The sequence below is a fragment of the Haliotis rubra genome, unplaced genomic scaffold (assembly GCF_003918875.1).
Source record: "Haliotis rubra isolate DU_JTF1 unplaced genomic scaffold, ASM391887v1 Scf421, whole genome shotgun sequence".
Lineage (NCBI taxonomy): Eukaryota > Metazoa > Mollusca > Gastropoda > Lepetellida > Haliotidae > Haliotis > Haliotis rubra.
The window spans coordinates 272,786-290,487 of NW_025767104.1; the positions used below are offsets into that span (position 1 = coordinate 272,786).

Consider the following 17,702-nt stretch of genomic DNA (forward strand, 5'->3'; position numbering starts at 1 on the left):
AACAAAAGGGCTGATTTCAACATTCTAATAGTCAACTTCCCTTTCATGTCGAGCAGTATTCCAACAGCTCCAGCTTCATTATGTTGACTTATATCATACGCTCACGAATCATACTTCCTTTCAAAAGTTTAGACTCACTAGTATAAATAAAGCCACCTACTTCAGGCAACTGTTGTAAACTAAATAAATTTTGCAAAAGATTCCATACTGTTTAAAGGTACTGTTTACGCATGCACTGATGTATTGCAATACATATTCATAACATTGAAAAAATCATTGTCATGCGTTCAATAAATGATAGAAATCAGTGAAAATTGGCGAATTTTTAACAAAACTTTACACCAAAACGCAGTTATTCACATGCACGATATTTGCACATGCTTTCAACAATTTGATGCATGATCCTCGTGCAGTTCATCTGCATAAGGTTTGCAGTTGGTTCCCCCATTAGTGGAGTAATTCTTCTGTGTAACCATAGATATGTAAATAGCATTTAGTGAACATTTTAAGTGAGTCTAAACTTTTGTATATTTAGTATATGTAGTATATTTCAGGTGAACAAATTACTAGACTTCGCATATGTCTGTGACGGGGCCACAGTTTGGGCAGGATACGCTCAGCTTTCCGCGAACACCTGGTATCATCACTATTTCAAAGTGGTTCATAAACACATGCTCTGTCATCGTATCGCATGGTGACAATCACTGGATTGCCTGGTTCAGACCAGATTTGTTTACAAACAACATCATACAGCTTTAATGGTGCTGAAACATTATAATATCTGCTCATGATATAGTCACAATTGTACAATACAATATTTCTTATGAATGTGGAAAGGTTTTTTTCATTTCTATTGACTTAATGTCATTGTTCAAGAAAATGTGTTCATACTTTGCAGACATAGTTGACTTAGATAACAAAACCGTGTGTTGTCATTATCATGAACAATGTACAAAAATACATTGACATTCACCCACTCCCTACCCTTTTGAATTCGGTTGTAGAAGTATCCACGAACCTCTGTTAAAAGGTAAGGTCACTGTACTTGTTTGATACATGTTTACATGTCTGTAAATTATGAACAATTACTGCTTTATTTATCATGTTATACAGGTTTAAAGTGGTTCATTGATATTCGATTTGATTAGAAGCTAATTGAATATCTTAATAATAACTACCAAAGTTGACTTCTGTTCAAACATCGCTCTGATCAGAAACTCGTACTATCATTAGCATCAATTCAAAACATCGAATTGAATTCATTTGGGTGTAAGGGTAAAACAAATGATGTAGATGTTATGAATGGTTCAATAAAAACCCGTGGACACCACGTTTTCATGGTTTTTAATTTTAATTTCTTTAAAATTGGAATTTGTAACGTTGAATACATGGACACTAATGATATAATAACTTTGCTGACGACAACAAATTGTATGACAAAGGGTATGCGCAGTTACAGTGTACATACCATACTTCTCTATATGTAAAATCTGTCTGTATATATATGTCATTTAACTATCCATTCAATTGTTTACAATTATTCCTCAAATATACATTCTTGCGTTATGAACTTGCAGACTGACTACTTCTGTCGTCCGTATTCTTCACGATAGAATCTTGAGTTGGCCATTTGTTCTTCGTACACACGGAAGTAGTCCTCCAGCAATTCGTCAGTGAACCAGTTCTTCCAATCGCCACTCACGCCTAAAATAAGAAGCAAGAGTTTGAATCACATAACGAGTTAATAATGTGATTCTGTTTTGAGGTTCGAATGCATGCCAGAAACCTATGATTTTGATTTCGGACTATATTTTCTTAGGTTTCTCATCTCGTGAGCAGTCTTCATTCACAACAGCAGATCTCACATGTGGAGTTCCGCAGGGATCTGTTCTGGGGCCCATCCTCTTCCTCCTTTACATGACATCCTTGACCGACATATCCGACAAGTATGACACTCCTCACCATTCGTTTGCAGACGATACTCAGCTGGTAGACTCTTTTGCTCTGAATCAGATTCAACATTCCCCAGAGAAGACAGCTATCTGCACAAAGTCCATCAAATCCTGGATGTCATCTATGATGCTCAAAATGAACGATGATAAGACAGAAGCTATGCTTGTCGGCAATAAACATCGTCTGAACAAAATCACGACTGAGAAAATCACAATAGCTGATGCAGAAATTACTCTAGGTCCATCCGTGAAAGATCTTGGAGTGTTCACAGACCAGGACCTATCACTTGATGCTCAGATCAACCATCTTTCAAGAATCTGCTTCTTCCACCTGAGAGCTATCAGTAACATTCGTCATAATTTAACAACAGATGCAGCCCATACTCTCGTCAGGTCTCTCGTTCTATCTAGACTGGACTATTCAAACAGCATTCTGTTTGGACTCAGCTCTGCACACTTGACAAAACTCCAGAAAATCCAAAACGTTGCAGCCCGCATTGTATCCCTAACATCTAAAAGATCTCACATAACCCCTGTCCTAAAGTCTCTTCACTGGTTGCCCATCCAAGCCAGAATCGAATTCAAGATCTTGACCATTGTGTTCCAATGTCTACATGACCTAGCGCCTCAGTACCTCTCTGAACTCATCTCAGTGTACACACCACCACGACAGCTGAGATCACACCAACAGTTCCTCCTAACAACACCCCCTGTCAATCTCAAGAACTATGGTCACAGATCATTCAGCTATGCTGCTCCTTCACTGTGGAACAGTCTTCCCATAACCATCAAAACAGCAAAATCTCTTGACTTATTCAAATCTTCATTGAAGACCCATCTTTTCAGGAAATATTACGAATGACTTGTACAATTGCTGCAGTTTTTTTTAGCTGTACACACGAGGCGCCATGAGCATACACTAGTGTGTGGAAACGGCGCCATACAAGTGGACATTATTATTATTATTATTATCGTGATATTTAGGAAAGTGTTAAAATGTCTGAGACCTGCATCACCTCGGGCATCTATCCCACATGCAGCTGCTATTCCGAGGTCATCAAAGCGACATTATACCAACTCACTAAGTCACTCTCCTGTGGGATGGCGTCGTATTTGGTGCGTTTATAAAGAGTTAAAATGCATAGTTACATTTCATTCAGTCAAACTGTTCGTTACCTTTACGGAAAATAGAGTTTTCTCCACTGAACTTTAAAGTGTATGCACTCTTGTCAACCACCATTTTCGAAAACTGACATTTTCTGCAACAGCTTCAAACAGATCAACAATTCCTTCGGGACGCCAAGAAAGTTTGCCAACTTTTCAACTCCCATCAGCTTATTCTATGAAAAGAATATATAAACTAGTCATTGTATACTTGTTATCTTTTCGAGTAATCACACCCTTGGATATGATTGATTGAATTTCCCTTTTAAGGATGAATCCTAAAACAGCGTTACACCCCAAAAGCAAATATTTACGATGAACGTTAAGAGTATTATATCTGTTGTAATTAACTGAACAAAACGTGATTTACTGTGATTGCTATTGTTCAGACCCGATTTGTTTACAAACAACAGCATACAGCTCTAACACTGCTGAAACAAATATCTCCTCATGATATAGTCACAATTGTAAATCGACTTTGTATTTAGCAGAGATTTCTTATGAATGTGGAAAGGGTTTTGTCGCTTCTAATCAATAACAGGCTGGTCATGGTTACCTTAAGCATCTCCTCATATACTACTGTGAGAACAGGGATGTCTGGATGTTGCTGAAGATACTTTTCAGCACTCTTCATGTGATCAAAGTACCCATTAACGTCAACTGCAAAAAATCAGTGCTATTACGAATATTCGTCCTCCTTTGGTGGTCACATGTCTCATAATAACGGACTATACGGCTGAAAGGGGTAATAATTAATTTGCTAAATATAAATTTAATTTCTGATATGAATCGCAACGCATGTTTCAAACAGCGGTTTTGTTTCTTCAGCAATAATTCATGTTCATGATCACGGTCTGAAAATAATCCAAAATGAACTAGACAGTCTATTGATTGTCATTAGATCCATCTTTACTGGTAGGCTAGTGTATTGAATTCGTCACATGCAACATCGACAGTTCATCTGAGATTATTTGTCGTGTGTTGGTTTACATATTTGTTTTGTATGATTCATCTGCCATAAACAACGACTTGTAGCATCAAGAAACTATATTTTTCCACTGGAATTAATCACAGTAGAAAGGTACATTGGGAAAATATATTGCTATATAATCTTCTAATAACTTAACTTCACCTTCACGTATCGGACCGATTCATAGAAAACGCAAACACGGTGGCTGTGGGATAGCCAAGAGGTTAAAGCGTTCACTCGTCACGCTGAAGGCCCGGGTTCCATACCCATCTATGGGTAAAACATGTGGGGACCTTTCTTGGTGTCAAATTGCTGAAATATTGCAAAAAGAAGCCAACCAAAACTACTATACCGGTCTGCCACTTTGTCAACCACGTAATGTACCCAGTGAAAGAAAGAAGTAAAGCATCGGAACGCATTAAACACACTCTACCCTTCCCTTCAAGGAAGGGGTAAAGATAATCCTTGAAGTCTCCAGTGTAGTTGGTCACAACAGACCCACTACGACTCAGGTTATACGAGGACACGGCAACATCCCTGGTGTCTCTGAGGGTATACACAATCTTGCATTTCTTCTCTTTAAGATCATCGGGAGCATGGAGCAAATTGAAATGAGTATTTAATATGCGTGGAGACGGTAGTGCGTCCAGCGCTGCAGCTTCCACAATCTCTAATTGGTTCATCCCTTTCCAGAGAGCGGCGGTTTCAGATTTCCCCCTCAGGAGCATGCTCATGATTTCATACGTCCAGTGTGTGCCTGTTGAATATATAGTTTTCTTCAAGGATACTGTATCTCAGGTGTTTGTGAAAATCTGTAGTGTTACTAATGAATTTTACAAGGAGTCAAATATTTGTTTTGTTTGTCGTTTAAAGCCGGTGGTATGTAAATAGTCGAGTCTGGTCCAGCCAATTCAGTGATCAACAGCATGAGCATCGATCGCAGTTCAGATACGATGACACGTGTCAAGCGAACCTGACCACCGTGTCAGTCGGGTTAGTCGCCTCGTATGACAATCATGGGTTGCTGAACACCAATTTTAACCCGGATTTTCACGGGTAAGCAGTCAAATAGGTGAGGCCACGGGTAACCAGACAAGTTACTGTGTGTTGCAGTATACTAGTAGTCATGTAATAATCACGTAATTATTAGCATGATTCAATAATCTGAAGTTAGTTTCATATTATACACAGTTGGAAATTATAATTATAGCTTTTTCTTAGTTAGTTAGCAATTTTGTTGGATTTGGAGTTACATCTATGATGTTAAGATAAAGAATTTTATTATCCATATATTATCTTCTCCCCAATACTCTAACTTCGTAATGAATCTCAATGCAGTTAAATGTGTTAGGGGCCATCATTCTTCAGGATTACAGAAAACCACAAAAGTCATAATGTAGCGGATCCAACATTACTTATACCACTGTGTGTTTGTTAATTACCTGTCCTCAAATATCCAGCAAAGTAGACGTCATCCGAACGGAGTTTAAATCCTTTGATTTGCTTAAGGTGAGCCACGCTGTAGAAGATGTTATAATAGACGCCATCATAGCGTTGTAAAGTGTACGCCTTCCCTCCTCTGTCCTTGACAATAACCAGGTCCTGTCCAGATTTGGGTAGTTCAATCTCATGGCCACAGATCTGTGTTAAGACACAGTTTTACTAAGAGATACTAGCAAACTGATACTATTTACCATTACTAGATACTATTTACTAGCGAACTGCACTTAAAACGAACTCAAAGGGACCACAAGGTTTAGACACCGATAGATATCTAGCTATATATCTATCACTCTCTTTCTCTCTCAGCCCCCTCTCTGTATACATATATACCGGATATCCTCCGAAGTTCAGGCACCCTGGCTGCTGTGCTCTCACCCGTGGCAGTACGATCACGCAAATGTAGTACCCGGATGTACCGATGTTGGGCTAGTGGTGACTCGAGGTCAACCTGTACGGGGACGGTAATCTGTTATGCCTGTTGTAAGAAGTTGTAAGCTGTTATATCGTGCTCAGAGTAACATTCAGACACCTGGCAACAGAAGATTGGTAATCTCCAGAGTGCATTCTTTCAATGGCGATGTTCCAAATCGCAGCGTCAAGACGTGGCGTAGTGATTTGACCTTGAAACTCCTTCAAAACGAATGCTAATTTCTGAAAGTAATCTGGATTTTTATAGCCAGACAGTGCATGATTTTTGCTGCACAATTTCAACTGGAAGGTGATTTCTGTTGCGTTGTGGTGATGCCTTTTTAATCCTTGTAAGAAATCTAATCAAAATCGACCTCTTCAGGTACTAAAGTTGATTTTTTTACTTGCGCAATTGTGTAAAATCATGTTATCAACACTTTTGTCACATATTTCGACCATTGTTTGAACACAATAGCTAATTAATAGATTTTAAAAAATACAAAACGACTATGCGTTTGTTTTTTAGGTATTGCGCAACATACATATGTTGAACCGTAAGTGAATCGACAGGACATCTCTAGATTTAGCACCAACATGATGAAACATTTACAGCATGTGATATTTACTAAAGCCTTGGGATCCTTCAATGCATTTAATTCATTCATAACATATATCCCCCGAATGAAGAATTACATATTTTTAATATTTCCTGAATTATAAAATTATTCAAAATTCCTGAACTACACATTCCAAAAAATAATAATTTAATGAAACTCACCGTTATACCTTGAGACATGGAGTCAGATAAGGACATAAAAAGGCTCCTTTAAATACGCGGTTTAACCAGTTTACAAATGTAACGTAAAAAATCCTAAGTTAAAAATGCCTAAACGGCAATCAGGTCTGTATAAGATGCTTGTTGAAACAGCAAGAGCCAGCTGATCTGATCTGTGTAGCTGTGCCTGGTTGTATAATGCGTATTAGGACTTCCGTGGAACATAAATACAACTTTTTGAGCCTTAAAACATATTGATTTCAATAACAACAATGGCGTTTGTGATAATTGACATAAAATATATTAAAATTATTTCTATACTGTAACAATGACTAAAGGGTGGAAAACATTGTATGCTGCTTATTATTAATCAATGCATTTACTTGATATGAAAATATAATGGCATAAGTATTTGAGTTCATATAGAAATTTTGAACAGTTTTATTAAAAAGTTATTCTACCATGACTACGTGAAATACCCGAATTGAATTGGACAATCAATCAATTAGACACTATTAAATTTTGATTGAAAATGCGTCTGATGTCATGACCGCTTCACTGCGCACTTATACAACACTGCAACACTACTTCAGCTTGACCACGAACATGGCTAATATCAACACAAGAGACGTGATGGAAATGCTAATAAAACATTATTATTTTCCCCCACAGTTATTAGGTAGCCTCGCTATCATATCACCTTCTATTATAAGAATATTTAAACTCAATCACAATGTACAACGCCATCCAGAAACAAACGATATCTAACTTATAATTCAGAAAGCCTTTCAAAAATACATCCCTATTTATACAACATTTACAGCAAAACGTATTTAACATTTGCCCACCTGGTAAAGGATATATTTCTTTCCGTTTAGAATTGTTTACACAATATTAGACATCTAGTAAGTTTGAAACGCTTCCTTTGCGTCCCACTTTAGCTATTACATTGAATAAACAGTTTGTTTTCTTTGGACATAATATATTTTATGTTGTAATGTTTAAAAAGTACGAACGGCACTTTCCACACCCTTTACAGACGAGTTCAATTCGCCCATGCCGGATTACGCAGTTTCTTCCGCCGAACGACGAAGTTCGATTTTAAATCGGTTATGGTAGAATGGAAATTAACATACTGTGTTTAGAAATTACGTTAGACCGACCTGATAGTCTCTAAATATCATTGAAAACCAAACACGTGGTATATGCAATCTGCGTTAAAAATAATGGATGCGGTCGTTTCTGTCCTTGTTTTCACATACAGAACGTAAAAGGATTTACTGTCTAATAAGTTACATGACTGCACATACATGCTTACAGACATGCCTGCCTGAATACCTACCTACCTACCTACCTACCTATCTACGTACCTACGTACATACATACCTACCTACCTACATACATACACACACAGACACACACACTAACACATACATAACATAACATAACATAACATAACATAACATAACATAACATAACATAACATAACATAACATAACATAACATAACATAACATAACATAACATAACATAACATTACATTACATTACATTAATAATACATACATACATACATACATACATACATACATACATACATACATACATACATACATACATACATACATACATACATACATACATACATACATACAGAGACGAATTTGCAAGATGAAAGGTTTTGGTTAGCATCAACCAGTCAAATGTGAGAATCGCCCCTCAGCCCCACCTCCTGTTATGTTCAGTTTAAAGGGTTAATGGTGTCTTTGTTTTCATTAGTGTTTTAACAAACTCTTCAACCCGTTCCTTGATACATCATGTAAATGGGTCGATGTGTGTGTATGTATATTGTTGTAATGATAATGTATTATTGTGTGTGTGTGTGTGTGTGTGTGTGTGTGTGTGTGTGTGTGTGTGTGTGTGTGTGTGTGTGTGTGTGTGTGTGTGTGTGTGTGTGTGTGTGTGTGTGTTGTTGATGTTGAGACTCGGTTCCCTTTCTGAAGCTATAAACAACCAATTCCCCTTTAGACAGTGACTCTCTTTGGGGTTACTCTTTTATGAAGAGATATGAGTGAGTGAGTGAGTTAAGATTTAAAAGTCATCGTCAATATTTCAGCCATATCATGTCTGTGGTTATGGGAAAAGTGCAGTTAGCCAATACTGTCTTTGGTCGGACATTGCCCGACGTGTTCAACGTCTAGGCAATCCCTCATTTTTGAGCACCGGTGACATACAATATGTATTCCTGTAACAAGCGTATTAAACGCGTGCAAAGTAAACCAAATTCAAGACAATTGTCTATCAAGTTGTGGCGTTGGAGCAAAATTAGACGTATTCCATACCGCCGGGGCCGGATGCTGTTCCCCCTCAGTCGGTTCCGTACAATCCTGGAACTGAATGGACGTAAACCAGGAATGTTCCGAGCAGTCAAACTGGCAGTCTGGAATCAAATCCTTGGATGGGCCAGCTAGTCTTGATGACGCGACGTCACGAGTTGACGACCGGTCCGAGGTAAATCTCTCGTGTTCTCATTATGTTGAAAACGTCTCCATGGATATGAAATCGAGGTTTGATTGACACCATAATGTCGATCCACTTCATTTTGGGCCATTTCAGTCTCCAGCATACCCTGGGCGCGGAGACACTGAGTTTCTGTAAGCCATGGCATGACGTACGTGTAGTTTAGGTTGATATAAACGTGTTTTCCACAACATTCAGAGACATAGAATAATGAACCGTTTCTGAGGTATCAGGTTGTGAACTTCAGGTGTCAAAAAGTAGGCAAAAAGTGAAGTAAGGTCATTGTGTATAACGTGCATGTGACATCAAATACGTGACATCAAATTTCATGCAAAGTGACTTGATACATATTTATTGTTATAACTTATATTTGTTTAACAGATTAAGGATAGTATGCAGCAGAGAGGGTTCGGGTGATCCTGGCACAATCAGGCTGGTAAGGCTCATCATCAGCTCAGGGCCCTCGCCCCCTCTACACGCAGCCCAGACAGCGAATGGGACTTCTCCCAGGAAACACTGCCTAGTCGAACCCAAGAACTTTCCGGAGAATATGAAGGCTCCCCAATACTACAGCCTTCTGCATTACCCAGAGTGTGAGAAGGGCTGTGCTCCCGGTGGAGAACCCGAGGACTCTCCTGATCTCTTGGCACAGATACCAAACCAAACCAAACCAAACCAAACCAAGGGCACCGATAACATTGTTATAACTATTATTTTATGCAATTTTTATTTTATGCAGTTACTATTAGTTGTATATGTTCCCTCTTTTTGTGGTTTGTGATTGTTCATTAATGTCATTTTCGTATGTTGCTCAAATGAATAGAAAGGAGAAAACTCTTTCCACAAGAAATCTCATTTAAAAGCAGAGTCGATTGTACAATTCTGATTATATCAGCTTTATGTATTCGTTTGACGCCGGACCAGACCAGACTATCCAGTGAAATATGGGCATTGGTGTCGAAAACTGAGTACTAAACCAATAATGTCATGGAACCTGACTTCCACGCAGCCCCCAACCCACTGAGCACCCATGTTACACAGTCTTAACTAGATTATCATGTGATATATGGGATGGTTGTCGAAAACTAAGTGCTTAGCCAATAATGTCATTGGACTCGACTTCCCGGCAACCCCTACCCCACTGAGCACCCGTGTCACACACTTTGTGTGTTGGCGATGATGTGCCTTATTCTCGGAGTGTGCGTTCGAATCCTGGATGGAACTCAACCAACAAATGTACTAGAATTCGTACTTTAATGACATAGTGATACTGAGTGTATTGATATAACAGATGGTATTGACCACTTTCTAAACGACAGGCGTTCTCAACGCATTCAAAGTGAATAAACTGCAAGGTAGTTGTGTATTTTGTATTATGTATATTAGGGAAGCCTCATACATTAGAAGATAAACGGTAACGCCGTTACTACACTCCCCATCAAAAGTTTAGACTCACTAGTGTAAATGTAGCCATTTACTTAAGTCAACTGTTCTAAAACAAATTTTGCAAAACTTTCCATATTGTTTAAAGGTACTGTTTACACATGAACTGATGTATTGTAAAACACATTTGTAACGTTGAAAAGATTCTTGTCATGAGTTCAATAAGTGATACAAATCAGTGAAAATTGACGAATTCGTAACAAAACTTTACACCAAAACGCAGCTGTTCACATGCACGATATTTGCACATGCTTACAGCAATTAAATGCATGATCCTCGTGCAATTCATCTGCATAAGGTTTACAGTTGGTTCCCACAAGTTAGTGGAGACATTCATCATCGATGTAACCATACATATATACATAACATATAGTGAGTGCTTTAAGTGAGTCTAAACCTTTGATGGGTAGTATATGTTACGACTTCGACCTTTCACCATATTGTCGTTATACTGTAGACAAGACAGGACTGTGTGGATAATACGTGTACCACAGTGCAAACATGGCTGACGCTAAGAGAGAAGAGGGGACATTCACTTGAGTAAATTGAAGAAAGCTATGTTTCTTATTACAATGTTACAGAAAAAGGTACTACTTACTATTCCAATGGATATGTAATTTCTTGCGATTTCTTGTAGATTTCACCCTATTTTTGGTGATTTTCTTATGTCCCAGTGCACTTTCAAAGTTATGAAGAAGCCATCAAGGTACACAGCCTAATTCCTCAAATGATCTTAGTGGTATGATTACCGAAATTCCTTTAATTTAACATACGGTTGGAGGAGCATTAAGAATGCTAAGTTGAATGAGACGAGACCGAGAATGAAAATTTCACACATTTTCATTTGTTTTATTGGTTTACTACATTACATTTACAATGACCAGCCCCATGCCAATCCGGGTTATGATTGGCCTAACACGAAGCTCACAAGACAAACAAGATATGTAAATATTCATAAATGAAAACAAAACCGTGTCTAAATTTGCACATTTGAGCACCTAGGTATGATTTTCACTTTCTTTTCTGAGGATCCTGTACGTGCTGTACAAGCACTGTCTGACTTTCTTATACTTCACAGAAATGATGATCTGTGCCGAGCCATTGTTCCGAGAGAAGTGCAGCTTCTCCAGAATGAAAATCTACAAGGAACCGTTTTCGATAAATGTGGACGGGAACACTTTTGTACAGAAAAGGTAATTTCATGAAAACTGTCCTTTTAAATAAACCAACCGTTTAAGGTTCATCACAATGAATGACGTAAAAAATCAATTGTAAAATTTAATGATTCACAAGTATTAAAAAACAACGTTTGATAAAAGAGTAATCTCTAAGAAAGGTGTACAATATTTCGTTCCTGATAACAAACGAGTACTTTCGAGAACTTCTATGACTGATGATGTTTAAATCACATACCCTAGGAGTCGTTGGTGACTGGAAGAACTGCTTCAACGACCTGATGTTGGAAGATTACTACTGAGTGTACGACGAGATGATGGCGGGGTCGAGATTCTATACTAAATATGCAAGGAGTAAAAACTAATATAATATGTATCTGAAGTTTCGGTTCATTGTCGGTTAGTTCTCTGTTACGTTTTCAGATATATCGTAATATTCTAATTTTATGCCAACATATTTCAGTATGTATTGCTTTGACCATTTGCCAAAACATTATATTACTGGAGACACATATTAAGCAAATAAAACGTAACTTGAAAACCATCTCTAACCGGCAACATCATACACCAATGTATCGTCGTCTTTTGCTGGTCATGGAAAAGCTCACTCCCAAACAGTTCTGATTGGCTGGTCCTCCAGAGTGAGGATTGCACTCGTTGTATTTCGATGCATATTTCGCTTTGGTGTTACAAGACCAATTTAGCTGGTCGAACATGTTCCTGTATACATTTCATTAACGGAGATTTTGGGGTGATCATCACATTTTTTGTCATATCATTATGACATGACTCCTCATGCGTTCGTATGGTCGTGATGTTCACAAAACGAGTGTCATAATCCGTGCATCAGATGAGGGAGTTCTTTCGTTCGATGTTAATTATTGATTACTGTCATGTTTTCAGAACATGGTTCTGGCATGAAAACTTGCAGCCAGCTTCATCATTTAAACACATCACATGACTGTATCTGCTCAGAATCCTCGACATGTAAGTCTATGGCTATTCTTGGGAAGTATTTCAGATCAAAAAAGGACCAACCGTTGACTCTGTATGCTTTCAATTGTAAAAATCTTTTCTGAAATTCACAAATGTTAATTTTTCTCAATTTTTTCATAATTCATCCAGCTCAAGTTTACGTCCTGTAGGTGTCCCAGTAGTGTTTAGTGTTTTTAGTTCAGTATATGACACATACATGAAGGCAGGCGAGTCACTCCCAGATGTGCCAGTGGATGTGCCAGTGCTACAGGTACACGACGACAGTGTGTGAATAATCGAATCACACGAAGAAAATACGGTGATTCATATCAATGGCAGGTTACCGCCCCGCCTATGGACTTACAACCAGAAGTGCAACCACAGTGCTGTATAACTTTGTATACTGTGTATACGTGCATGCATAACAATGCCAACATGGTCTTTCAGCGAAAGTAATTAGGAACCCTAACACATTGATTATAGAATGAAAAGTCTGAACACTGTCTCTTCCTGTCATCGGCGTCACAGCTCCTTAGGTAAATTAAGTGAAAACCTGCCTCAGATACACACATGAGCCAATACATAGCATAAAGATACCGGCTATTCTACGTGGACTTTCGGTATGTAGCCATAGCGAACATTATATAATTTTGTTGAATAATTCAAACTTAGTTGTATATAATTCATACATTTGTGAATTTGGAATGACCTTCCAAAGGCGTTTCATGAGCCAAATTTTAAAAAAAGAATTCTATAGCAAAACAGTCTCAAGAAAAAATCCCCATTTATCATCAGCAGGTACCTCTGGTGGTCTCCATTTCTTTACCAAAATGCCACCCATGACATAATAACAAACTGGAACCGTGTCATCTTCTTCTAGAGAGAGTATGCCCTAATGGCAAGAAAATGGGTTCTGGGTCTTCTCCCTGTAACTGAACCATCTGCAACAGCCAAATGTTCAGAGTTATTTTACTACTCTCCATGGAAGATTTAGACAGGGGGCGCGGTGGGCGAGCTGGCTAAGGCTAGTGATCCAGCGAGGTTGAGGTGTCAGGATCGAGCCCACCTGTGACCGGGTGTAAAATCCTTGGAGTCAACTTTGTGTGCTGACTCTTTCAGTGTTGTCACAACCCCTAGTGTACAGTACACAACCCTGTGCACTTAAAAGAACCCACGAATCCGTTGGTATATGACCAGATGGTGGCCACATGAATACGTGCAAACACCTAGTTGCGGGTACAGCAACGCGCAGTAAGCTGGACAAAGTACTGTGACTATGTGTCCCAGTCCACCCAACTGTGAATGGGTACCTCGTAAGGATAGGAACGCCACAATAACTTGGTGCGCCTAGTGGCTGCAAGAGTTGTATACTCCCCAGGGAGTTGAGATTGATAATACGATGTGCCGTTGACATTGACATCCAGCGATCGAGGGAAACAACACCAGCGCCTTGAGCATGCACTAGTTGCCTGGATATGTGCGCTATATAAATATCCTAATAATTAAAATAAAAGAATCATCCATGAATGTGGATAATAACTGGAATCTCAGTTTCTCAGAAGAAATTTGCCTAGTCTAACCACGGGTAAGAACAGGATCACCCGAACATAGCCCCTCTGCAAATCCATCCATAATAAGCAACTTAAAAGGGAGTGTTCCTACAGAACAGAAATATCAGAATTAGCAGGTGACTCCTAGGAAAATGGCAAATTACCATCCATAATTATAATTATCCCTCAAAACGGTAAGGGTTTTACACTGGAAATGTGACTTACAGCTGACACAAAACATGTATTGAGGAGAGGTATATACTCTTCACTCACAAGAGACTTTGCTGATTGGTCTACAAAAGCTTGCTCCACATTAGCCGAACCACAACATTGCTGTGGTTTGACATTTGAAAAAACAAAGTTTCTTAAAGCGAGCTTTCTATGTTCAGAAACGATATGCCGTGGCTTGAGAGAGATTGAACTAGGAGGGACTAGACTATCCTTTCCTGGTTTATAACCATATAAACCCCTGCCTGAAGGGTTGGACTACCTTCTGGTGCAATAGATCAAATGTCTGCTGATCAAGATAAGTCCGGTTGTCTCCTGAGACAATGCTCAAACATTTCAAGCAAAAGAAACTGCCTCAAACGGTAGGAATCTCCACTGACGTCTTAAGAAGAACAGCACATATTACTCAGAACTGTTTTATTATCTCCCTTGCAAACTAAACCAAAATACTAGCATCCCTTTTCTTAGCAGACCTATACCGACGCCTCTAAACGCCAGGATCCAATTCATAAAACCTTCAAAGCTGCAGCCTTAACAGTCTCATAATATACTTCTATCAATTGTAAGGTAGAATAAACTTCCTGAGCTTTTCCCCTATATACACTTTGCAACAACAAGGTCCTCTGATTCACAATCCATTGTAAATTAATAGCAACCTTTTCAAATGTATGAAAACATTCGTTCACATTTGTAGAAAGGTTACACTTACTCAATTAAGCAAAGATTATAGTACACTTGGTTGAGTCCCATCCGGATTCGAACCCACACGCAAGGTTGGGTTTTAATCTGCGTGACGATATTGTGTTTAAACTTGTGGCTTATTTTGTGAGCAAGCACTTGAAGTTTTGGGCTTATGTTGGAATTAGTTCTTACAGGGGGTTTGTTTGACTTGATGACTATAACTTTACAGTTAATTGTTAGGATGAAGTCTAAAGGCGTTTCAAACCCTATTTCGTTCAACGATTCCTGTTTTAGATGTAACATATGTCCACCACGCAAACATACCGCTTGCCTTCAAAGCGTCAGGCGATTTATTTGCAACAACGCTATTATGTTGCCCTTTTTAATTTTTTGCTGTTCATATATCTCTTGTGTGCATGCTGCTCAAATATAGAAACGACAAAACCCTTTCCACATCCGTGAGACAAGACAGAGCCGATTGTATGATTCTGACTATATCATGAGGATGTTTGTGGTACTGTTATATCAGCAGAGGACTGCAAATGTGCAAGTACTGTAAGTAGTCTACTAATATAGGATTGTGCAGGAGCTTTGATGACATCATCACTTGTGACGTCACTTCTGCTAGTCAAGCAAACATGGCCGCCGCCTGTACATTCAATGTCATATTAAAACAACTACCAACTTCCATTAGACAAACAAAAGTGAAACACCAAAAATCGCAGCAGTTGAGGTGAAACTGAACACCCACTTGTTCGAAGGCCAGAAAACACACTCTGAAAGCAAATTTAACCATCGAGGTTTGGATAGCAAATGACACACAGCTTTTACTCTTTGTTCCTTTAGTTTCAATATGTCTTGCTTAAAGGTTATGTTTCTCTGGAATGTTATACAAAACAACAACATAATTATCACAAATTGCTCTTGCTGCACTGCCGTGTGCGTATTGCATACCATTTAACGCATTCCTCCCATTTGACCTTTATTTATAGACCAATTTTAGTTATATGATTACGCCAGAAATGCCAAATGACAACCATTGTGGCAGCGGAGAACTTTGATGAGTGTCAATTTTGTTAAATAATATTTAAACCAACAGTGGTTGTAAGTTTGAATCGTTTGTGTACTTCGTGGTGTACACGTGGCACACTCTGATCGCAGCCATGTTTGGTACGAGAGCGAGGCTCGGTTGCTAATAAGAGCGTGACTTAAAGTCGGAATGTGGATTCCTCTACATCCTCCCCTTTTTACTAAGTCTCTCTGTATATGAGAGTAACTTTGTTTAGCGTCTCTTTGTGATTGTTACTATGTTTATGAAGATAGATAGGATGAGATGTAATCCGTTCGTTAGTGTCCTTCGCAATTTCCATGTCACATCATTCACTAGTGGTTAGATTCCATAAGTAAAGTACTGAGCACTCACTTAAGTATGACTTCAAGAGTTCAACTATAAATAAACTTGAAAGCTTTAAAATCGGAACATTGTCCCTGCTGAATAACACAGTCTCTGCTGAAGAACACTGTCTCTGCTTAGAAACACTGTCAGTTTTGAATGCATATTTGAGGTTTGGATGCACTATTCTCCCACTCCTCGTTTTCACTTGCAAGCTTCGTGTAGGTGTTGATGTCACTGACTGTGGATCTCGTGTCAGCTTGCGTCATGGGTGATTTTAGCGTTGATTGATCTTTGGTGCCCTGTGTTTTCTGTCTTTTCTGGGTGAAGGTACTGATGCTGACTTTGTGTGTAGTTTGGACGGTGTGGAAAGAGTTCTGTCTTGTCTGTCGTGTTGTAGACCTGGTTTTCGTGGTGTGCTGTCTTGTTGTCTTGTACTTTCGTTGTGGACGAGAAGTAGATGTCTTCTGTTTTGACGATATGTAAACCCGTCTTATTCCACAATGTAAGATCGCAGCGTTTTGTGTGACTCTCAGATGGACTTCGTCCACTATCACTGTTCCTCCATATATGTAGTCATGAAATTTTTCACAGGCAAAGAGATTGACTAGCACTTTCTTTTCGATCTTGGCATAATTCATCTGGGACTTCGTCATCGACTTGGATGTATATGCTATCGGCTGACCCTCCTGCATCACTGTTGCACTCAGTGTTCAAAGTGAGATACCCCCATAGTTACCTAATCATACAATGTGCTGTTTATTAATCTTTTGTTTCCTTCTGATTGTCGTGTATATGGCCAATTGAAGAACGTTGCACTCAGTTCTTGTGTCGACCTTCAGTAGCAATTGCCCATTGTTGGTAATGACACTTGTCTTTTCGGCAGTGAATCTTCTATGTCATCAACTTCTGTTGCAATCAATGAAGATAAAGTTATTATCATCATCAGCATCTAACTGTTCATCAA

At 38.8% G+C, this 17,702-nt stretch overlaps 1 protein-coding gene across 1 annotated transcript; it reads right to left on the reverse strand.

Moving 5' to 3' along the window:
* Positions 1-1,582: 1,582 nt before the first annotated feature.
* LOC124288624 (sulfotransferase 1 family member D1-like) lies at positions 1,583-6,793 on the reverse strand. Its single transcript, XM_046725177.1, has 6 exons — positions 6,776-6,793; positions 5,529-5,727; positions 4,520-4,843; positions 3,673-3,776; positions 1,866-2,004; positions 1,583-1,704 (listed from the first exon to the last, which is right to left on the reverse strand). The coding sequence occupies exons 1-6, from the start codon at positions 6,791-6,793 to the stop codon at positions 1,583-1,585; spliced, it is 906 nt and encodes a 301-aa protein (XP_046581133.1).
* Between the last annotated feature and the right edge of the window lie 10,909 nt (positions 6,794-17,702).